At 45.8% G+C, this 22,374-nt stretch overlaps 2 protein-coding genes across 4 annotated transcripts; one reads left to right on the top strand and one right to left on the bottom strand.

Moving 5' to 3' along the window:
• Positions 1–973: 973 nt before the first annotated feature.
• Positions 974–6,184, bottom strand: wdr74 (WD repeat domain 74). Its single transcript, XM_012849864.3, has 2 exons — positions 5,429–6,184; positions 974–1,714 (listed from the first exon to the last, which is right to left on the bottom strand). The coding sequence occupies exons 1-2, from the start codon at positions 6,035–6,037 to the stop codon at positions 1,202–1,204; spliced, it is 1,122 nt and encodes a 373-aa protein (XP_012705318.2). The 5' UTR covers positions 6,038–6,184; the 3' UTR covers positions 974–1,201.
• Positions 6,185–8,552: 2,368 nt separating this feature from the next.
• Positions 8,553–22,164, top strand: LOC105915663 (interacts with SUPT6H, CTD assembly factor 1). 3 transcript variants are annotated; one of them, XM_036131495.1, is made up of 17 exons: positions 8,553–8,770; positions 10,285–10,367; positions 11,382–12,090; positions 12,698–12,763; positions 12,892–13,102; positions 13,386–13,443; positions 13,548–13,651; positions 13,748–13,898; positions 14,724–14,806; positions 14,892–15,021; positions 15,098–15,215; positions 16,218–16,329; positions 16,676–16,732; positions 17,347–17,403; positions 18,770–18,881; positions 19,467–19,618; positions 21,835–21,921. In XM_036131495.1, the coding sequence occupies exons 1-16, from the start codon at positions 8,740–8,742 to the stop codon at positions 19,590–19,592; spliced, it is 2,208 nt and encodes a 735-aa protein (XP_035987388.1). In that variant the 5' UTR covers positions 8,553–8,739; the 3' UTR covers positions 19,593–19,618; positions 21,835–21,921. The 3 variants fall into 3 exon arrangements, with proteins under 3 accessions (XP_035987388.1, XP_035987387.1, XP_035987389.1); XM_036131494.1 differs by lacking the exon at positions 19,467–19,618 and having other exon boundaries at positions 21,835–22,164; XM_036131496.1 differs by lacking the exons at positions 16,676–16,732; positions 19,467–19,618 and having other exon boundaries at positions 21,835–22,164.
• The last annotated feature ends 210 nt before the right edge of the window (positions 22,165–22,374 follow it).

Below are 22,374 nucleotides of genomic sequence, written 5' to 3'. Positions count from 1 at the left end.
TGTCCCTAATATTCCTCTAGACTCCATTCTTTCTGGCTCCTCTTCTTCATCCTTTAGTTCTCAGAGTTCAGCAAAGAACTGGAGGCGCGCATTAGCGCCACCATCTGGTGGAAGTCTGCTTCTTCATGGTTTCATGACTCCAGTGTGAAAGTATGCAGGGATTTCGTCTTTTTATTAATTAAACAAAAAGTAATTTAAATCAAATTGTGTGATCAGAACAAAAATATATTTTGATCAAAACAAATCTAAAAAAAGTAAAACATTTTATCAAAATAGATGCGTGATGAAAACAAATTTCCCTCAATATGTGTAAAGAAAATACTAGAAAAATCTAATTCTATTAATCTTTGTATATTAATTTCTATGTTTGCTCTATAGGTTAATTTACAATGTGCCCATTATGTTAAACTTTTATTTAAGCTTTTCAAATTCTAGCCTAAATCCTCTTTCATGCTTATATTTCAGACATACCAAAATAACAAGTTCTGCTGTTTCACACCCCCCCCCCCCCCCCCCCCCCCCCCCCCCACAGCGGTCACAACTTCCTGTATTATACTTTATTCTATAATTATGGTGATAATCAGGTCCGGTAAACTGAAATCTTTCCTGTTTTCTGCCTTTTTAATCCTATAAACCATCTTCCTGTTCTTCCACATTTCATCTTTTATGTTATTCTTTCTTCAGGTTTTGATTGATGCTTTTCATCAGCAGCAGAAATCCTTCTGGGTCCGACTGACCCGTTTCCTCCAGAACCCCGGCCACCCTAACGAGGTCCCCTAACGAGGTACCCTAACGAGGTCCCTCCCGCCGGTCTAACGGGTCATGTGACCGGTCGAGACGCATGGAGGCGGCCATCTTTAGGAACATCACCGACTGACGGCAACCGGGCCGACACCAGAACTTATCTGAACGCTGGAGCCCTCCTGGTTCTGAACATTATAGACTCCAGATAAGAGAAACGAGATTTAAGCGGTTATGATAAAAAGGTACATTTATTAAATTACAGTTAGAAAAACAAACTGTAACGGGTCCGACGGCGGGAGGAAAAAGGTGTCGGAACAGAACCGACGGGAGGTTCTGGTGGGTTCTGGTTAGCCGTAATAGACCTGCGAACATGTCTGACTTCAGTCCAACAGCGTTAACCTGTTTCAGTCTGCAGACGCTGGCATTTCCCACGCTCTGATCACACCTTAAACGCCTCTCAGTCTCCTGCTTTCTTCTTCTTCTTCACCTCCTCGCCTCCTCCTGGCTTCCTCTTCATCGCCGCCTCCTCCACCCGCTCCATGCTGTCCCACACCTCGTCCTCCTCCTCCTCCTCCTTCACCTCCTGCTCGGCCCCTCCCTCCGCCGCCCCCCCGCCCTGCAGCTCCCGGCTGGCCAGCAGGAGGCAGTTCAGCCGGGACTTCAGGTAGACTTTGTGCTGCAGCTTGCGGTCCTCCAGGCTGTGGATGCGGAGGAAGCGGTCCAGGCCGCAGGACGCCACCAGGGGCTGGGAGGCGTGGCACTGCAGGGCGCGCACGCCGCCCGACAGCCCCTTCAGGACGCCGCGCACCAGCCCCTTCCTCAGGTCCAGCAGGGCCAGCTGGCCCTGGGTGTTCCCCACCACCACCGTGTGGCCCGCCGCCGGCAGCGACAGCGCCGTCAGCGGGTACTCGCCGAACTCGGCCTCCAGGACGGGCCGGCGCCGAGGGCTGGACGGGTCGAACACGTGGACCTGAGGGGGGAAGAGGAAGCAGCGGTTCAGGTCGTAGTCGGGTCCATTTAAACCAGAACTTTTTATGGTTGGATGCTCCAGTTAGAAACACAGAACTTCTGTCAGAATCTTAGTTTTATCCTGCAAAACTACAAAAAATGTTCTTCCAGGAGACGATTTAAACTAAAGGTTCTGGACTTTCATGTCCAGAACCTTTTATCCTGATGACCAGAAGAAAAATGACCCGTCTGGAATTTCCCCTCAATAGAAATAATTTTATCGTTAAAGAACATCATGGAACCATCAGTACGCAGAACTAAGGAAGGTTCTGGTTCTGCAGAGTTCTGACTCGGTCACCGGGTCCAAACAATGGATCAGAACTTTCAGCCTCAGCCAGTTTCATCTCGTGTGTTTTTATTGGTTTTATTCTGATTTTGGAGAGCAGTTCTGGGTTTGGGTCGGCTGTTGCTGTCCCAGGCTGGTTCTGAAGGAGATTAGAAACTTTTACAGCTTGTTTTTAACAGCGGGGTTAATTAGTTTTCTAAATGTAAAAATCATTTTTAAAACCCTTCAACAAGTTGTTCTTAGGATTAAAAGTCAAAGCGCCGACATCTGAAGTGGATTAAAAGACAAAAAGACATAATATTTAATTATTGTGACATATTTCTAACAGTGATTTATTTCAACCATAATTGTGATTTAATTTAGATTTTTCTCTACATTAACCACCAGCAACAAAAATGTCCTCCAGATAAAGACATCTGTAAACAAAGACAATTTAAAACAAGAAATTTAACAGTTTTTATTAATCATAACATTACTAATCAATACAACAGCTTTTAACTGAGTTGGACATCAATCCTTTTTGAACATAAAGAATAATTGTTAAGTATTAAACCGTCTGAGTGTTACTTAATGCTGTGGTGAGATTCCTGAAAGTTTCTGTTAATAATAAAGTCCATTTATTTCTGATAATGAACGCCTCACAAGACATTATCCCGCTTATTTCTGTACCAAAGAAATAATTATAATAGCAATTAATAATACTTTAATATTTTTTAACCATTAAAATTGTACGTTTTCACAAGAAGCAGCTGAGAGAACCATTTTATCTCATTGTGACGCGTTAACCAGCATCAAGCTAACGCTGCAGCCAGCGAGATAACTTAGAACAATCAGCCGATTAGACCGGAACATTTTTATAGGTGTCTTATAGAGTTGTCAAAATTATCTTGACGAGCCTGTGAGCAAAAAGGACCGACGCCCCGGCCTTCACGATGAAAGTAAACCAAGTTTATTTACGCAGCACTTTTCAGCAACAAGATGATTCAAAGTGAATTCCAACAGGTTAGTCAATTAAACTTCCCGTTCATAACTTAACTTCATATTAGGGCTGAACAATTAATCACATTTTCAATACAATCGCGATTTTAAAAAACACAATTTCCAAATCGCAGAGTCTGCAATTTTTGGCTATGTAACAATTAGTGAATTAGACGCGTTCATTAGTTGTCGGTAAAATGTTTAAAGTGGGTTTGCTCCACATGGAAGGGAAGACAGTTGCAGCAGTGAGATAATCTAATTTTATTACTTGTTTTAGAGTTTATATAATCATACATAGCATTAAGTACAGGTCAATCAGTTTAATACATAGACTTGCTTGTTGGTTGCACTTTATGTTCAACAAGGATTGATGTCCAAATCAACTAAAAGCTGTTCTCTTGAATGATATTCTGATTAATAGAAACATTAAAAGTTCTTGTTTTGAATAGTCCTTGTTTACAAACATCTTTATCTAGAGGCCATTTTTGTTACTTGTGGTTAATGCAGAGAAAAGTCAAAATTGCAATTTTGGTTGAAATATGTCATAGGCAGAATGCAAAAAAATAGATTTGTTTGTATATGTTAAAAAAGACATGATAAATTAACCTGGGACAAAATTGCAGTAAATCACAATATTAAGAAAAAAAATTGCAATTAGATTATTTTCCAAAATCGTTCAGCCCTATTTCATATAGTAAACATTTTACTGTTACTGCGACCGGTGGGCCGCGTTAATGTTGTGATTAGCCGCGGCTAGCATCCATTAGCTTGCTAACGTTGCTCAGACGTGTTGTTTTCCTTTAAAGGTGCAGCGTGAAGCAGAGAAAACTCGTCCTGTTGGTGTAACAACCAAAGCTACATTCACACTGCAGGGAATACCACCCAAATCCGATCTTTTTACCCATATGTGACGTAAATCTGTCTTTTCACCGCAGTGTGAACGGCCCAGTTCTGATCTGTGCCTCTTCCACATGTGGTACTAATTCAGATACGTATCGGATTTTATTAAAGCGCTGCTGTCTGAACAGTCGTGTTGCATTTTATCCGTCTTTCACGTCTCTCACTGCACGTCTACACATGGTAGCAGCAGCTAGCGCTCCATAAAGACCATTAACAGCTGGGCTGCTTTCTTCTTACGTTAATTAGTCTCACTACGATGTGTAATTTAATATTCTATTTGACAGGCAGAGAAAGTGGCAGAATCCCTAAAGATCAGGTTCCAATTTACACAGTGAAAAACCTGGGTTATGTTTTACTCAAGTTGGTTATTATACGTTTACTTTTATTTTATATTGTATTATACTGTAGTTGATTGAAACATCTTTTATGTGTTTATCGTGTATGCTCTCACTTTTGGTCCGCTGTGCTGTTTTTAAAGAGCTTAGAAATAAAGTTAGCTCTGCTTCCACCACGTCTGGTGCAGCTTAATCCACATGAAGCCACTTCATGGATCATTTCTGCATTATTTGCACATTAAAAGAATAATACCTCAGAAAACATTTTTCAATATTTTCAATTTATGTTGGGTTATTTATTTTGTATTTATTCAAACCCTTAAACTTGCTACTGTGATGCTGTTGAGAAAGCGCGTCCCATGTTGAGACAGAAAAATGTCAAAAATATTTTTGTACACCTTTAATCATGTGTCATCTTTTATCCTCATGGTATGAAGTATCGATACCGACTTTAAAATTGTAGCATTGTGACAACACTAGTGCCCTTTAACACTTTTTAATGGACACCCTGCAGCCAATCAGAATCGAGTATTCACCCAGACGGTGGTATAAAGGGGGCTGATCTATCTCTGAGCCTCAGGAAATCGGTCCACAGTCACTTGTCCACCATACTGGACCCGGGAAGATCTGCTGACCCCAGAACAGCTGAAAGTATTTTTCTGCACTTTTAAATCAAATTAATATCTGTTGGAATCCTGCAGCTTTAATCTGGGCGTCACATGGGTGAACCTGGACAGCACCTTTAACTGGGCCTGCACCACCGTCTGTTTTTATTCCCAAATCTGGGAACTCCTTTAAGTCAGAAAATAATTTGACGGCAACTTTATTTATAAAGCACTTTTCTGTAACAAAACGATTCTAGGCTAGTGCCCGCATGACGCTCACGGAGTGTTTAGAAACAGCAAAAACACACAAGATATTTTGAGTTATTTCAGGATTTTGTGTTTGATCCACATTTCTAGATACTTCTGAGTCCTGGTTCTGATTCTGCAACGTAGAAAAGTCAGAAAATAAGGAAAATTGTTACAAATGACAAACGTGAAACTTTAGGCAGGTACTGCACCTTTAACTGGGGCAGTGTTTGACCTTTAACAGATGACGTCATAGTGACCCCATCAGCAGTTTACAGATCTAACTCAACGTTAACCGATGACGTAACAGGGCGGGAACCACTTACCTGATGGTAACCTGTGCAGGTGACCACCTTGTCGGACTCTGGGATGAAGGCCATGTCTCTGACCCAGTGCGGCCTCCGTAGATCCAGCCAGTCGTCCCGCAGGTTCTTCGCGGTAAACACCGGTTTCTCGGGCCGCTCCAGGTCCCAGATCTTCAGGCCGTTCTCCTTGCCCCCCGTGGCCACCCGGTTCGGGTCCACCGGGCTCTGCCGCATCCGGCACACGCTGCTCCCCGCGTCCAGCTCGGCCACGGGCCGGCTGCTGTCCTCCCGCCACACCCGCAGCTTCCCGCACTCCACGCAGGTGATGACGGCGGAGCCCCGCAGCGAGGCCAGCCCGCTGAAGCAGCCCTCCTGCGGGTCACCGCAGCTCCGGGCCTCCGTGAAGACGCCCTTCTCGGTGCTGAAGGTTCGGACGGTTCCGTCCAAACAGCCCAGCAGCAGCTCGCTCTCCGCGGGGTCCCCCCAGCACAGCGCGCGCACCTCCTGCTCGCGGCTCAGCGTGCGCGTGTTGCAGAAGTTAAAGGCCTGCTTCCGGTCCAGACTGACCCCCTTCAGGATCCCGGTCTCAGAACCGAGCCACACGGAACACAGGCGGCTGCGTTCCTCCATCACAGCACACTGACACCAGCCGAGACCCGATCAGAACCTGGATCGGACCGGACACACGTGTAGCAGCCGTGTCGCGGAAAAAATACGTCACTCTCACTCTGCTGTGTTTCTTCTTCTTCTGACAGAACAACTCTAAAGGTGTAACACCGCCACCACCTGGCCTGGAGGTTTTCCTATCTATCTATCTATCTATCTATCTATCTATCTACCTACTGCGAATTCCTTGCAATTTCTGCTAATGATTCCAATCCAAATGGGATCTTACCTCTGGTTTTATTAGACACCGCAATTAATAATAATAATGATTTAACTTTATTGATCTGACAATGGAGAAATTCACTTCTGCATTTTAACCCATCACCCTTGGGGAGCAGTGGGCTGCCATGTGCGGCGCCTGGGGACCAATCTGGGGTTAAGGGTCTTGCTCAGAGACCCCAGAGTGCAGGCAGTGGGGATCGAACCGGGTACTTGCATCCTTCTCTGAGTGCAAGCGCACTGCTCTAACCACTAGGCCACCACCTCCCCCAATAGTTTGTGATCTGAATATTGAATTACATATAAATTAACAAATGATTCATGGCATATTTGTTGTTGAGTAAGTGACATAATAATTCCAGTGAATGTATACATCATTTATATGTTCCAGAGATTAGTCATTAAGAGATACAGCAGATTTTTTAAATACACCTATAATTCATAAATTATAGGTGTACTACTTTAATCTATCAGCCCTTTTGAAATTGGGAGCTACTTCACTGGTCCAGTAATACGAAGGGCTACCTGGACTGACCTTTGAAATAGAGGAGGTAGAGTTCTCCTTAATTTTATGTAATATAAGCATATTTTTCATGCTTTTTTTATAGATGCTGTAATTTTTAAGTCTACATAATTGCAAGTGTGCATAAACAGAAATAGTAACAGAATAAAATAAAGATTTAGATGCAGCTGACTAGCGGGTTGTGCTTTTTTTTATTTAGAACAGGCTTGTGGGCCCCACACGTGGTCCTCGTGGTCCTTGGTGGCCCCTGCACTAAAGGAACTATGTGATCACTGCAATCTGCTGTCCAACACTATTTCAGAAAACTTTTTGCATGGAAATATACTGAAAGTAATTGGTCTTATTCCCATCTATTTACTAAAGATCAATCAGATCAGTCTAATCTGATAAAATCAAGGTTAGAACGAATAAGAAATCACAATGAGACGCCGTGTTCACCTGCAGAAAACTTTCATGGAGACCTGATAGAAAGCAGGAAGCACTGTGTTGTAAATGTAAGATTCTTCCTCATGGTTAGACTTTTAGCTGGGTTTGAATTACTGGGATTATTTCTTTTGAGCTTAATCTATACTTTTATGGTTTTCTGTTCTAGGTCACAACAATCATTATATTTCATATACACTTGTTTTGTTTCATCGTTGTGATTATTGATGTTTTAGAAGTTGCAAGACAGCAGCAGTTGCCATAAAACAAGAATAAATCAAAATACATTCATTCATGGATAACATGACACTTCACTTGAATTTATTTAATTAGTTGTGATGTTCATTATTATTTTTAACACATTAGTGATAGGAAAGAGAAAATAGTTTTTGGGCTTTAGGTCTTTTCATAATATTCACATGAGTAAAAGTCATTTTTTGAGTAAATAAAAACATGTATAATAAAATTTGGGGAATATTTCTGTGTTTTGTTCCTGTGAATAACAAAAACTTGTCAAGATATAAAATGACATTGATACAGAATTTCTCTTCTTAGTGTTTTAGAAACAGCTCCAAAGTTTTGACATCTCTAGAAAGAGATGAAAATTCACTGATTTCTGTAAATCTCTCCAGAAGTTTTTAACAGTTGCAGAGAAAAAGAACAAGTGGTCGGTTGTTTCAATATAATTATCATAGAATGTGCAACTATTGTCATCTAGATCCAATAGTTTTCTCAGTCATTCTTTAGATGGATATATGTGATTCATAATTTCAAGGTGTTTCTTTTGCTTTTGGAGCTTTAGGGGAAGCTAAAAACGTGGATCTTTATTAATTATTATCAAATTTATTTAAGACGTTTAAATTTTGTCACCATGGGGGGAAATGGTCAGTCAAGCATTTCTAATAAATTGTTACATTTTAAATTAAGGTCTGGATTGATAAGGGTAGGATGTGTAATTTAGTGAGTTTAGTGAGTTGTTCATTGGTCAGAAAAAAATAAACTCTTGGGGAAGCGGCACATTTAAACATGAAAAATCTAAAATATTCTCTACCTTCCATGCTTAGTTTTGTTCATATAATTTAGTCCCATGTTTTTTGTTAAGTCCTGTTTATATCTCCTGAACAGGTATTGTTGTCTTGATTTTATGCTTAGTGCTGAATAATAATAAAAAATAAATCATTTTTACAGTTAATCCAAAGTTTTTCTCCGGTGGCTACCTCCGGGCCTGTAGGGGGCGGTGTTGCATCTCACCGGGTTATTTCCCTTTCGCCATAAAACATCGCAAGAACAGAATTACGTATTGTACGACGCATGCGCAAACTGCGATGGTTCCGCCATTTTGGCTCTCGCTGTGCTAACGGCAGCTAGCTTCTGGTGTTTGTGCTTCTTATTGTATTTCTGTCAGGTTTTCGGTTGTTTTGTCTGCCGTGGTTCTAAAATCCGGTACCGAGTCACTAGTCCGACCCAGTAGGGACCGATCCGGAGTCCATCTTCGCCAGAGATGGACGGAGGAGAGGAGGAATTCGTGTCCGGTAAGTGCGCTCTCTTAGCCGCAAAGCAGAGCAACAGCTAGCCCCTAAAAACATCTCCCGGTGCGCTTCTCCAGCGGCGGGTTTCATCCCGGTTCTGAAATGCAATCCGGCTCTGTGGTTCTGGTTCTGCTGGAGTTTGGTTTCAGATCCAGAGAGCTTCCTGGTTAAACGTCCCGCTGTAAAGCACCGTGTGGGTGTCTGGGTTTCTCTCTCGGGGCTGCGGGTCAGTTTATCAGGCTTCCAGATGCGGTTCCGGTCCAGGTTCTACTTTAGTGGCTGACCGCCGGTACCTGCTGGCCAGCAAAGGTCCGGAATTACCTCTGAGGAAGAATAAATCAAAGATCTGAGCTGAAGCTGTGTGTCTTCCCCCGCTTCTCTTCCTTCCTGGGACGTTTCCGGAACCCAGGAGTCCATCAGGGCTCGGTACCGGGTCCTCTGGGGTTCTCCTCTCCTGCTGCAGCGGAACCAACTCTCCTAGTTTTTCCTGTCCTGTAGAGTTTTTCCTGTCCTGCAGATCTGATGTGTTCCTTGGTCCTCCTGGATCTTTGGCCCCAGGCTGCTGGGGGCCCCATCAGTCTGGGGCCAACAGACGCAGCGTGTGTCTCCAAACTGCACGTTAGCTCGTGTTAAACCTCCTGGATGATGGTTTTAGAGGAGATTCTGGTTTTATTAAGCCTCAATGTTCAGCTGGTAGTCATTCTGTGATGTGTGAATTTTCCTGCTTTGTTACAAAGTAAAACAACTTTTCTGCATCTTTTGTTTAATGGGAAGTTACTGGAATGACGATCAGTTCTTCTAGATATTTCCTCTCCGTCCTATTATTATTATTATTATTATTATTATTATTATTATTATTAATATTATTATTATGAGTTGTGATTTGCAGCAGGTAGAAAACCTGGTTTCATGGCTGCAGGTAGTTGCTCTGAGTTAAATGATCTTAACAAGCTCATAATGGGGAGTGGTGGCCTAGTGAAGAGCAGAGAAGGGTGCAAGTACCCGGTTCAATCCCCTCTGCCTGCACTCTGGGTCCCTGAGCAAGACCCTTAACCCCAGATTGCTCCCCAGGCGCCACACATGGCAGCCCACTGCTCCCCAAGGGGATGGGTTAAGATGCAGAAGTGAATTTCTCCATTGTGAGATCAATAAAGTTTTATATTATTATTATTATTATTATTATTATTAATAATAATAATAATAATAATAATAATAATAATAATAATAAGCTCAGAGGGTTTGAACTGAAGCTTTGCAGCGTTGGGGTTAAACAGTCCTCGTCCCGTTTTGTCCTCCAGCTCTCCTAAAGAACATTTTTAACTCTGGTCCATGAATCACTGCTGCAGTAAACCTTGGTTCCCTCTGATTATGTCCAGCTCTTTGGGGAGTTGAGCGTGTTGCAGCTTAAACGGGCCGATGGGTTTATTAAAGTTCTGCTTTCTCTTTGGATCTACTGACCAGTAAAGCTTAAAACTGCAGAGTCTGTGTGATAAAAAGGATTTTTTCTTGTTTTGCAGACGACGGAGGCGGCACCCCGGTTCAGGATGAGCATCCTCAGTCAGACGGCGAGGAGATGAGAAGCGACGGCCGCCACTCAGAGGTCCACTCTTCTTCTGTGGTTCTGATCAGCAGTTATTGTCTGTTTAATGCAGACGAGGGACACCGTCCACTCCTACGGACGATACGCCGTTATATCGATATAAACGATTAACCAGTGACATCTATGCAAAATAAAAATATCAATCATATCGTCAATTTTAAGATGCGCCTTTATTTGGAAATTCACAAGACTAAAGTGAACAGAGGATACATTCCTAATACTTTAAAAATTAGACGAATGCTGTTTTTGATTTAAATGTCTGGTGCCTGAAAAAGTTTAGAAATAAAATGGTCAGATTGATTTATTTTGTTAATATCAGTGTTAGATGATATCACATCGATGGCGTTGGTTAGAAATCCTAACAGAAACATCGTCTCCGTTAGGATAACGTCGGAGATAAAGCTGCTGATTTACTCCTCCTGTTACAAACCTGGTTCTGAGTTTGTGGCGACAGCAGAACCAACAGAACCGGGCTCAGGTGGGCCGCTGATAGGGGATGATGATAAGAATTCATTTATTGTCCTGCAATGTCGGGAAATTCAGGCGTGACAGCAGCAAACATACGGACAGTTCTACACAATTAGAGCGATGAGGCAGAAGAAAAGAGCAAACTGCTGTAATCTAAGTTTAGCTCTGAAGTAGAAGAGGTTAAATACCAGGAAATACTGAAAAAAGGAATAAAACTCCAGCCTTTTTTAATAACGTACGATAATACGCGATGCATGATGGTGCTGCAGCTTCCTGGCTAAGGCGGTGCTGCCTTTGGGAACGTGAGTCACAAACGTAGAGTAGTAGGAGAAAGCGGACAGGAGGGCCAGGGCCAGTGCTCCCTCACTGGAAGGAGAACGCTGAGGTGGTTGGTCTGGATGACTCCTGGGGGCCTGGCTCCTGGTGGTCTGGCTCCTGGGCGTCTGGCTCCTGGGGGTCTGGCTCCCGGGGGCCTCGCTCCTGGGGGCCTCTGCCTCGAGCTCTGATTGGTCAGCTTGTTGATCGGCTGCGTTTTGGTCTCTGCAGGACGAGGTCAGCAATGACGAAGACGCCCCCATCGCCATGGAGACGGGCGGGGCCGCCAGCAGCTCAGACGCAGAGGACCGCCGCGGCGTTGACAGCGACTCCGACGGCGAGGCCCCCGGGGGCCACGGTGAGAAAAGCGACTCGGAGGCGGAGGCCCCGCGGGCCGCAGACAGCGACGACGACTCTCCGGTGAAACGCAGGATGAGCGGCTCCGAAAACGAGGAAGAGGAGGAGGACGAGCTGCCAGAGAAACGACGGACAAGCGGGTCGGACAACGAGGAGGCGTCCCCGGTCAAACGTGGGGTGTCCGACAATGAGGAGGAGGAGGAGGAGGAAGAGGAGGAGGTGTCCCCCGTGAAGCGCAGAGGGAGCAGCTCGGAGCCGGAGGACGGCCCCAAAGGAGCCGACGGCAGCGAGTCGGAGAACGAGGAGGAGAAACGGGCGCCGTCTCCGGACCGCCGCTCCGACAGTGACTCTGACACAGAGACGGCCGCCAGGCGCAAGGCGGCGCCGATGGACTCCGAGGAGGAGGAGGAGGAGGAGAGGCCGGCGGAGGAGGAAGGAGCGGGGAAGTGGAAGGGGGTGATGCAGTCTGACAGCGAGGAGGAGGAGGAGGAGGGACGGAGGAAGAAAGCTGCAGCAGGAAGTGATGAAGAGCAGCAGGAGGAGCAGCACAGAGACGACAGCGACGAGGACGACGAGAAACCAGGTACCGACCCGGTCCGGTCCGGTCCGCCTGGTTCCGCTGACAGGGAGAACGCCTCGGTCCAATCAGGTTCTCCTCGTTAATCCTTGGTTGACCCTGATTGGACCGCCGCGTTGGAAGAACCGGCGCCGTTCCCGGGCCCGACCCAGACCCGAAGCTTTGTTCGGGTCGGAGTTCTGAGGAGGCCGGGCCTGATCAGAACCAGCTTAGCTCTTTGTTAGGGGTTCTGTTGGTTCTAGATGAGACTTTGTGCAGCTCATCAGAACCTTAGCAGGCCCACATTGTTCTGCTGCTCTTACTCCGCTTGTCGGGTCCAAACGGCGCCGTCTTTTCTCCACGAGACGTTGGGCCGGTCCATTTGGACCGCTGAGGGTCTCGGTCCGGCTTAAAGGTGAATGTGTGTACGAATGGTTCTGACTCTCCTGGTTCTGACCCGTTCAGGACGTTTGGGTTCAGAACCTTTTCTGGTTGTAGGTCTGTCTGAGCGACAGGCGGTTCTGTCAGGTCCGGTCTCCATTCAGGAGGCTTCATAGCAGCTGCTGGACGTGAACAGGTTCTGGTTCTGGTTCTGGTTCTGCTGCTCAGTACTAACGTCTGCTTGTGTCTGCAGTGAAGAGGAAGAAGGCGGTTCTGTCAGACAGCGAGGATGAGGAAGAGGAGAAGGAGGAGCAACCAGGTAAGGTTCTGTTACCGTTCAAAGGTTCTGCTTCACCTTATCGGTGGAGAAGGTCCAGTTTGGTTCTCCTGCTGCAGACACGGTGAAACGGACCCGGAACAGAACCGCCGTCATTCTGTCTCTTTCAGCGCCGAAGAGGAGTCGGGCCGTGTCCGACGACGCCAACTGGGCCAGCGACGGTTCTGGCGGTCTGGATAAAAGCCTGGCGGCCAAGCTGAGGGAGCTCGGGTCGGACAGCGGTACCGACGAGGAGGACCGGTCCAAACCGGCGGCGGGGAACAAGGACGAGAAGGCGCTGTTCGGCAGCGACAGCGAGTCCGGAGAGGAAGACGAGGAGGAGTGAGTACAGGCGGGCTGGACCAGAACCGGACCGGTCCGGAACCGCTGACGGCCCAGCGTTCACTCTGTCGATTGTGGGGATGGGTTAGCGACTCGTTAGCAACTCGTTAGCGACTCGTTAGCGACTCGTTAGCGACTCGTTAGCTGGTAGAGCAGATCCGTCTGGTCCAGAACCTCCAGAACAGTCCGGTCCGGCTCAGGCTTCGGCTCCGGTGTGGTTCTGAGGTTCTGGTCCGGCCCGCCGTCACAGACCTACTGACCCAGAGGGAAATGTGTGTTGCAGGAAAATCATAGCGGACATCTTTGGAGAGTCTGGAGACGAGGAGGAGGAGGAGTTCACGGTAAGGAGCTCCTGCTGATGTTGGACCTGCTGTCTGTTCTGCTCTTCCTCACCTCCTCTTCCTCACCTCCTCTTCCTCACCTCCTCCTCTTCCTCTTCCTGCAGGGCTTCAACCAGGAGGAGCTGGAGGCCGACAAGCAGCCCAAGGAGCCGCAGCGTGTGGCGGAGGAGTCCGACTCCGATGAGGGGGTGGAGCGCGGCGGACAGGAGTAAGTGTCCTCGCCTCCTCTCCTCGCCTCCTCTCCTCGCCTCCTCTCCTCGCTGCGTGTGTCAGGCGGCCATTTTTCACCTCTGCTGTCGTTTAGCACCAGCCTCCTGTCCGACTTCGACATCATGCTGGCCAAGAGGAAAGCCATGAACAGCCGCAAGAGGAGGCACCGCGACGGAGGAACCTTCATCAGCGACGCCGACGACGTCGTCAGCGCCATGATCACCAAGATGAACGAGGCCGCCGAGGTCAGCCCGCCTTTCACAATAAAAGCCTGAAACCTGGAGGCCTTTCACAATAAAAGCCTGAAACCTAGAGGCCTTTCACAATAAAAGCACAGGACCTTTAGACCCGCCTGCCTTTCAGAATAAAATATCAGCGTCTTTAGAACCACCTGCCTTTCAGAATAAAAGCCCAAAACCAGCATGCCTTTCACAATTAAAGCACGGCACGTTCAGCACACCTGCCTTTCATAATAAAAGCCCGAAACCTAGAGGCCTTTCACACTAAAAGCACAGCGTCTTTAGGCCGACATGCCTTTCACAATAAAAACCTGAAACCTAGAGGCCTTTCAGAATAAAAGCTTGGTGTCTCTGCCTACCTTTTAGAATAAAAGTGGAGGGTCTTTAGAACCACCTGCCTTTCAGAATAAAAGCCTGGCACCTTTAGACCTGATTGCCTTTCAGAGAAAAAAGCCCGGCATATTTAAAAGGATCAGCCTTTCAGAATAAAAGCCCGGCATATTTAGAAGGGTCAGCCTTTCAGAATAAAAGCCCGGCATATTTAGAAGGGTCAGCCTTTCAGATTAAAAGCCCGGCATATTTAGAAGGGTCAGCCTTTCAGAATAAAAGCATGGCACATTTAGAAGCGTCTGTCTTCCAGAATAAAAGCCCAAAACACGCACATTTTTCACAATAAAAGCCCTGCGTCTTCAGACCTGCCTGTCTTTCTCAATAAAAGCCCGGTGCATTTAGAACCGCCACCATTTCAGAATAAGAGCACGGCACATTTAGACCCACATGTCTTTCAGAATAAAAGCCCGGCAGACCTGACTGCTGATGTTTGTTTTTCAGGAGGACCGGACTCTGAACAGCCAGAAGAAGCCGGCGCTGAAGAAGCTGACGCTGCTGCCGCAGGTCGTGATGCATCTCAAGAAGTGAGTTGGGTTTCAGTTCTGGCCCGTTTGGCCACAGAACCGCTTTGTTCCCCTCTGAGGCGCCGCCTTCCCGTTTGTCCCTCAGGCAGGACCTGAAGGAGACCTTCATCGACAGCGGCGTGATGTCGGCCATCAAAGAGTGGATCAGTCCTCTGCCGGACAAGTCGCTGCCCGCCCTCAGGATCAGAGAGGAGCTGCTCAGGATCCTGCAGGAGGTGAGTTCTGGTTCTGGCTGAAGCTGACCCGAGCAGAACCTCCTGCACCTTCAGTCACAATGTTCTCCTGCTGCAGCTCCCCAACGTCAGCCAGGAGACCCTGAAGCACAGCGGCATCGGACGGGCCGTCATGTTCCTCTACAAGCACCCCAAAGAATCCCGACCCAACAAAGACCTGGCTCTGAAGCTCATCAGTAAGAACCGCTCCGTTTTCCTCAGAGGCTGGTACCAGTAGAACCGCCCCTAGACCCGGTCAGCTTTCAGCAGGTTTCCTGTAATTATTAGTCTAACCTCAGACGTTCTTTAGAGAACATCCAGCATCATGGAGGCCAGGGAACCCGGCAGAAGGGTTAGGGAGGAGGTTCTGGTCCAGTTTACAGCAGAGTCAGGTTCTATAGAACCATCCCAGAGCTCTGATCCACCTCAGCAGGGTGGAAATCTGCCTCTTTCTGTCACGTCTACATGGAAACGAGCTTTAATGGTTCTCTCATTCTCACTGGAACAGAAAACGGGTCGGACCAGAACTCCTGAGCGTTCAGGTGTGATGGTTCCTGAGGTGGATCGACGGCGGCGTTGGCGCTGCTGGAAGAACCTGGAGCGACCGGGTTCTAAAGGTTCTGCTGGAACGTGATGACAAGGGGCTGACCAACCGGTTCTGATCGGCCAGTTATTGTAGAACCGAACCCAGAGTGACAGCGGGAGACCAGGAGGAACCACATGTTCCTAAAGTTTAGAGTTCTGAAGTAGCCACAGACGGCCTAGTCAAAGTACGGGAGGCGTTTTTACGTCATTGCCAGGATCTGGTGAAGGTTACTGTGATCAGCAGCTAGGTGGCGCCGTTTGAATCTCATAAACGGGTCGGAACAGACGAGCTCTTTCAGCCGTGTTCCTTAACGAGCCGCTGATTCTCTCAGGAAGCTGCTGGCTGGAGTCAGGGGGGAGGACGGGGCGCTGCTAGGGGGCGGGGCCTAGTTCCTCAGGCCCCGCCCCCCGCCCCGTCTCCTGGACAGGATGTTTCCAGGTGCGGCGTGTCGTTAAGCGAGCGTCCGCCTGGCGCTGCTCTCTGGTCAGACAGGAGGAACGTGTCTCACCTCCTAGACTCAGAGGTGCGGTCGGTTCCAGCAGGAACGGCGTGAGCGGCGCAGGTCAGGCGTGAGCGGCGCAGGTCAGCTGATCCCCTGCTTGTCTCCTTCCAGACGAGTGGTCGCGGCCCATCTTCGGTCTGACGTCCAACTATAAGGGCATGACGAGGGAGGAGCGCCAGCAGAGGGACCTGGACCAGCAGACGCCTCAGAGGCGGCGGCTCAGGTGATCATCTCGCTCCTCACACACTTTCCACCATCACCACGCTGCTGCCAGGCAGCTTCTTCATGTCATCCTGTGGATTTCCATCACTTTCATTCCTTTTTAAGCAGAACTCAGGTTTTCTAGTCGTTTAAAGCGTGAGGCTCCTGCCTGACGTCCTTCTGCAGAGAAGATGCAGCAGCTACCAGGCTTTCTCTCAGACTTTCTCCTGCCGCCCCGACACACACGGACCTCTGACTGGTGGCAGCCGGTACCGGACCCGTCAGATCAGAACCGTCAGAACTGTCCTCTGTGTGTTGGGGCGGCTCCTCCTCTTTCCTTCCTCTCACTCCATCTCCCCCCCCCCCAGTGAGCCTCAGAAGGTGGAGAGGGCGGAGGAACCCGACGTCTTCTCTCCACCAACCAGGTTCAGTCCCACAGCTGCATGTTTGCACGCCGAGTGTCCAGCAGGAGCGCCTCTGTGCAGCTGCGGCCGCCATCGCTGCCGTAGTGACCAGAACCAGAACCAGAACCGGTTCTCCTGCTGGAGCGTGATGGAAATGCTGAAGAGCAGCTGGTGCTGGTGCTGCAGTCTGTCAGCAGACAGCAGGGGGCGCTGCTGCACAGAGGAGCCCGGTCTGCCGCTCTGAGGCCTGCAGGCAGCAACATCTGTCCAGCCTCCAGCCGGCTCCAGCCAGAGGTCAGGTTCTGGACGTTCTGGACCCGGCTGGTGGCCTCCAGGCCTCTGCAGCTGCTGCACTGAGCGGGTCTGCCTGTGTGAGTGACAGGCGGCTGAGATGTTTGCTAACGGGTCAGCTGAGCCCAGGGAGCCCCCTAACCTCTGGTTCTGAAGGGTCCGCTGTGTCGCTGCTGCTGGCCTCCCGGTTCTGACCCTGGGTTTGGGTTCCAGAGGCGCCACTCCCTGCTTCACTAACCTGCTGCGGGGTGAAGCCTGCCCATAACAGCATGGAGACTCTGCTGGAGCCTCAGCTCCCCCAGCCTGACTAATAATCCTCCGGTTCTGTTTGGGTCCATCTGCAGCTCTGGAGGCCAGACGCCCCGCCGGGACCTGGAGAAGCAGCTGACAGGAGAGGAGAAGTGAGTCCAGACTCCTCCACAGGCTATTACTATAATAATAGTTACTATAATAATAGTTACTAAATATTACTATAATAATAGTTACTATTTCTATAATAATATTTACTATTACTATAATAATAGTTACTATAATAATAGTTACTATAATAATAGTTACTAACTATTACTATAATAATAGTTACTATTTCTATAATAATATTTACTATTACTATAATAATAGTTACTATAATAATAGTTACTATAATAATAGTTACTAACTACTACTATAATAATAGTTACTATAATAATAGTTACATTACTATAATAATAGTTACTATAGTAATAGTTACTATTACTATAATAATAGTTACTATAATAATAGTTACTAAATATTACTATAATAGTTACTATAATAATAGTTACTATTATTATAGTAACTATTATTATAATAATAACTATAATAATAGTTACTAAATATTACTATAATAGTTACTATAATAATAGTTACTATTACTATAATAATAGTTACTATAATAATAGTTACTAAAAATTACTATAATAGTTACTATAATAAGAGTTACTATAATAATAGTTACTATAATAATAGTTACTATTATTATAGTAACTATTATTATAATAATAACTATAATAATAGTTACTAAATATTACTATAATAGTTACTATAATAATAGTTACTATTACTATAATAATAGTTACTATAATAATAGTTACTAAAAATTACTATAATAGTTACTATAATAAGAGTTACTATAATAATAGTTACTATAATAATAGTTACTATAATAATAGTTACTATTATTATAGTAACTATTATTATATTAATAGTTACTATTATTATAGTAATAGTAACTATTATTATAGTAGTAGCAACTATTAATATAATAATAGTTACTATAATAATAGTTGCTACTACTATAATAATAGTTACTATAATAATAGTTACTAACTATTACTATAATAATAGTTACTATTACTATAATAGTTACTAACTGTTACTATAATAATAGTTACTTACTATTTATATAATAATTACTTACTATTTCTATAATAATAGTTACTATTACTATAATAGTTACTATAATAATAGTTACTTACTATTCGGTCCAAACTAATCAGGCATTTCAGTAGGAATCTAAAAAATCTATTGTTTTTTATTTCTAGTTATTGTAGCTTTTTATACATTTTAAAGTTTACTGTCAAATTAATGTTTTCTATACATTTATTAGGATTTTTACATATTTTTTAATAGAAATTCTAGTTATTATAAATTAATTTAGTTTGTTTTCTACTAGCTGACAAATCTCCCATCAGCTCAACGTTTCAGATGAAACCCACTAATGTCTCTGCCCCCCCCCCCCCCCCCCAGAGCTCTGCGACCCGGTGACCCCGGGTTCTGCGCCCGGGCCCGTGTGCCGATGCCGTCCAACAAAGACTACGTGGTGCGACCCAAATGGAACGTGGAGGGCGACTCCAGCAGGGTGAGGACCTCCGTGTCAAACGCTCCTCTCTGGCTTTCTTTGCATCATTTTCAATAAACTGCATTCCTTAAAAGTTCTTAAAACTAAAATGTTCTTTCACTAAATGAGTTAAAGCAAACACACATTTACCGCTGAGGAAACTCTTCTCAAATGAGACTTCACTGTTAGTTAGAATTTATTCCACATGTAAACGTATATTTCCCTTTAGCTTTTCATGTTCAACATTTTAATTGAACGTTTTAATAATTTAAAACTGAGTTTCTGTTGCTGCAGATTAGAAGCTACCAGAAAATCTGAGGTTTTAAAACAAAAATCCTTTATCAAATAGGTCTTTCATTTTAACTCCAGTTTTTCTGATTCAGGTACGCAGCTTTAGCTTAAATGAACCAAAAGAGTTTCAGCTGGAGTTGGATGTTAGCAGCTTTTTATAAAGATATCACATATTTTAGAATTAAACACAATTAAAAGCCGCCACAGCTCGCATAAAGCGGAGCGGAGCAGTTTGCTGCCGGGCAGGGATCCCGTACCTGCGGTTTGTGTGACTCAGGTGAGGTCTGCTGCTGAGCTCTGATTGGTCCTCTGTAGAGCGGCTTTAAGAAAGCCATCAGCATGCTGGAGAAGCACAAGCGGCGCCTGGCCGAGCAGAGGAAGCTGCGGCGGCCGCAGGGAGCCGTGAAGATCAGCATAGAGGGGAACCGGATGCCGCTGTAGCTGCGGCTGCTGGCCTGCAGGGGGCAGTAAGTCTGTCTGCATGGTGTGGAGCAGCGGCTGCTGCTGCAGAACTAATCCATGGCCTTTGTGGCTGAGGAGCAGATGAGTCGGTCTGCTGCTGCTTGTTGCTTCAGTTAGAGCTGCAGGATCCAGAGAACTCTGGGAAATCCTGCTGCTGCTTCACTGATCCGTCGCTCTGGAGGCTTCCTGCTCCCGCCTGGAAGTCTGCCGTTAAGACTTTACCAGCTTTGGCTAGATTAGGAAATATTTAGGCTCAGATTTTATAAATTTCCTCCTCACTACCTTCCTTACTCCCTCCTTTCCTTCCTCTCCTCCTTTGTCTTGGTTCTTCCTTCCTTCCTTCCTTCCTTCCTTCCTTCCTTCCTTCCTTCCTTCCTTCCTTCCTTCCTCTCCTCCTTTGTCTTGGTTCTTCCTTCCTTCCTTCCTTCCTTGTCTTGGTTCTTCCTTCCTTCCTTGTCTTGGTCCTTCCTTCCTACTTGGTCTTGGTTCTTCCTTCCTTCCTTCCTTCCTTCCTTCCTTCCTTGTCTTGGTCCTTCCTTCCTTCCTTCCTCCCTGTGTTGTGCTATTACACACTGATGTTTTTTTTCTTGAAACGTCTAAAAATGTCACAGCTGATATTCTCATATCTGCACACATAGAATAAAGGAGTGACAACTTATCTTCAAGTTTAAGAATTTATTAACAGAAATAAAATGAACATCCAGAGAAAATCACTATAGAATGCTGTTTATCTGAATTAACACAATATATCAACAAATCCTCTCTATCAGGCTGTGAAACTTAACTAAAACTACTAAGCAAAATGAAGATAAAAAGAAGCTTTGGAACTATTTACACACAAAAGAAACAAAAGACAAAATAAAAAGGTTTATCATCATCATCATCAGAATGATTCAGTGAATCCTGGCTCACTGCAGATCTGAGTTAAAGAACCAAAGTTCATCTTAAAGAACGTGGAATGGGCCTAAATTAGCTCTTCTAATTTAGAACAACATTTGGTGTTTCAACCCATTCACAACGCAAATCCTGAGTTAAAAAGCATTATTTGAGGAAATTACATTATAAAGAATGATTTGCTCAGTAAAATCCATAACTTAAGGATGCTTGATTTTTATTATTGCGAATATAACTCTGGGAAGCTAGGAGTCGCGATCAATCAGTTAATCCTAAATTTATACAAAACACCACTAAATCGACATTAATATTCCATATTAATGCGCTAATAACGCTCATAGCACTGTTGAACGATGGTGGAGCAAAACGAAACCAACCTAATGATTAAACAAATCGTAGTCGTATCTGAGAAGTCCGAATGTTACCGGAAGCTAATAGCATTTATGCTAGCAGACATTCGGCGCTAATTTTAAGAAGCTTCAGCTTTATTTTGGTCGTAATGAGCGGACCGGACAACATAAACATTAATGTCCCATCGGTGTGTAAAACCATTATGGAAATAAAGTTTGTTATAACCGTAAAAACACTCAAATGACATCAGCATGGCGTGGTTTAGAAGAAGCTAGCGGAAGCTATGCCTGTTAGCTCAGTCTAGCTTTGAAACCACCATGAAAACCCAATAACCCATCCCTGTCTCTCCTTCCTTCCTTCCTTCCTTCCGTTCTACATCTTCCTTCCTTCCTTCCTTCCTTCCTTCCTTCCTTCCTTCCTTCCTTCCTTCCTTCCTTCCTTCCTTCCTTCCTTCCTCCTGTTCTTCCTCTCCTTCTTCCTTCCTTCCTGTTCCACATCTTCCTTCCTTCCTTCCTTCCTTCCTCCTGTTCTTCCACTCCTCCTTCCTTCCTTCCTGTTCTACATCTTCCTTCCTCTCCTCCTTCCTTCCTTCCTGTTCTTCCTCTCCTCCTTCCTTCCTTCCTGTTCCACATCTTCCTTCCTTCCTTCCTTCCTTCCTTCCTTCCTCCTGTTCTTTCTTTCTCTCCTCCTTCCTTCCTTCCTGTTCTACATCCTCCTTCCTTCCTTCCTTCCTCCTGTTCTTCCACTCCTCCTTCCTTTCTGTTCTACATCTTCCTTCCTTTCTGTTCTACATCTTCCTTCCTTCCTTCCTTCCTTCCTTCCTTCCTTCCTTCCTCTCCTCCTTTGTCTCAGCCCCCCCACCCCCGGACGGACAGATCTGGGTTTTTCCAGGACGCTGCGTAGGAACCCTGTGCAAAACTCTTGCAGTGCTCTTATTTTGAAAGGTCTCACCTCTGTCTCCTGCTTCCTCCTGCAGGGGCCGATGAAGAAGGGAATGTCCCGCGTCGATAAACAGATGCGTAGATTCGCGGACATCCGGCGGCTGACGAAGACGGGTCACGCTGTGAAGATCAGCGTGGAGGGGAACCGGATGCCGCTCTGATAGTCCACCTGTTTTTTTTATTTTATTTTCCTTCTTTGTCGTTTATGTTTTATTGTGGCTCTTCTGAACAGTTTCACAGTCGCTCCCTCCTCAGGTCCAGCTCTGCCTCTCTTGAAGGGCTTCTTAACGAATGTGTTTATCTGCTGTAAACTTTTATGGCCTCTGAACAAATTCAATAAACTCTCCAACATGATGGCGCCAGCAGCCAGCGGTGTTTCTGTCTGTCAGCGCCTCTTCTCCGCCCGCTGGGCCTCAGCAGCTGCCAAACGTTTAGGAGCCACCAGCTCAAACTTTAGTTATGCTAGTCTGGCTCGTTAGCGGTGAGCGACACCAGTTAGCTCTGCCTGAACTCATTCAGCCCATTTTAGCCTAATGCAGCGCTCCCAAACTTATTTAGTGTCCCAGCCGGGCTGA

This window comes from Fundulus heteroclitus, unplaced genomic scaffold, assembly GCF_011125445.2.
Source record: "Fundulus heteroclitus isolate FHET01 unplaced genomic scaffold, MU-UCD_Fhet_4.1 scaffold_44, whole genome shotgun sequence".
NCBI classification, from domain to species: Eukaryota; Metazoa; Chordata; class Actinopteri; order Cyprinodontiformes; family Fundulidae; genus Fundulus; species Fundulus heteroclitus.
The sequence above is the reverse complement of the archived record's forward strand: the minus strand, read 5'-3'. Positions and strand labels throughout refer to the sequence as shown.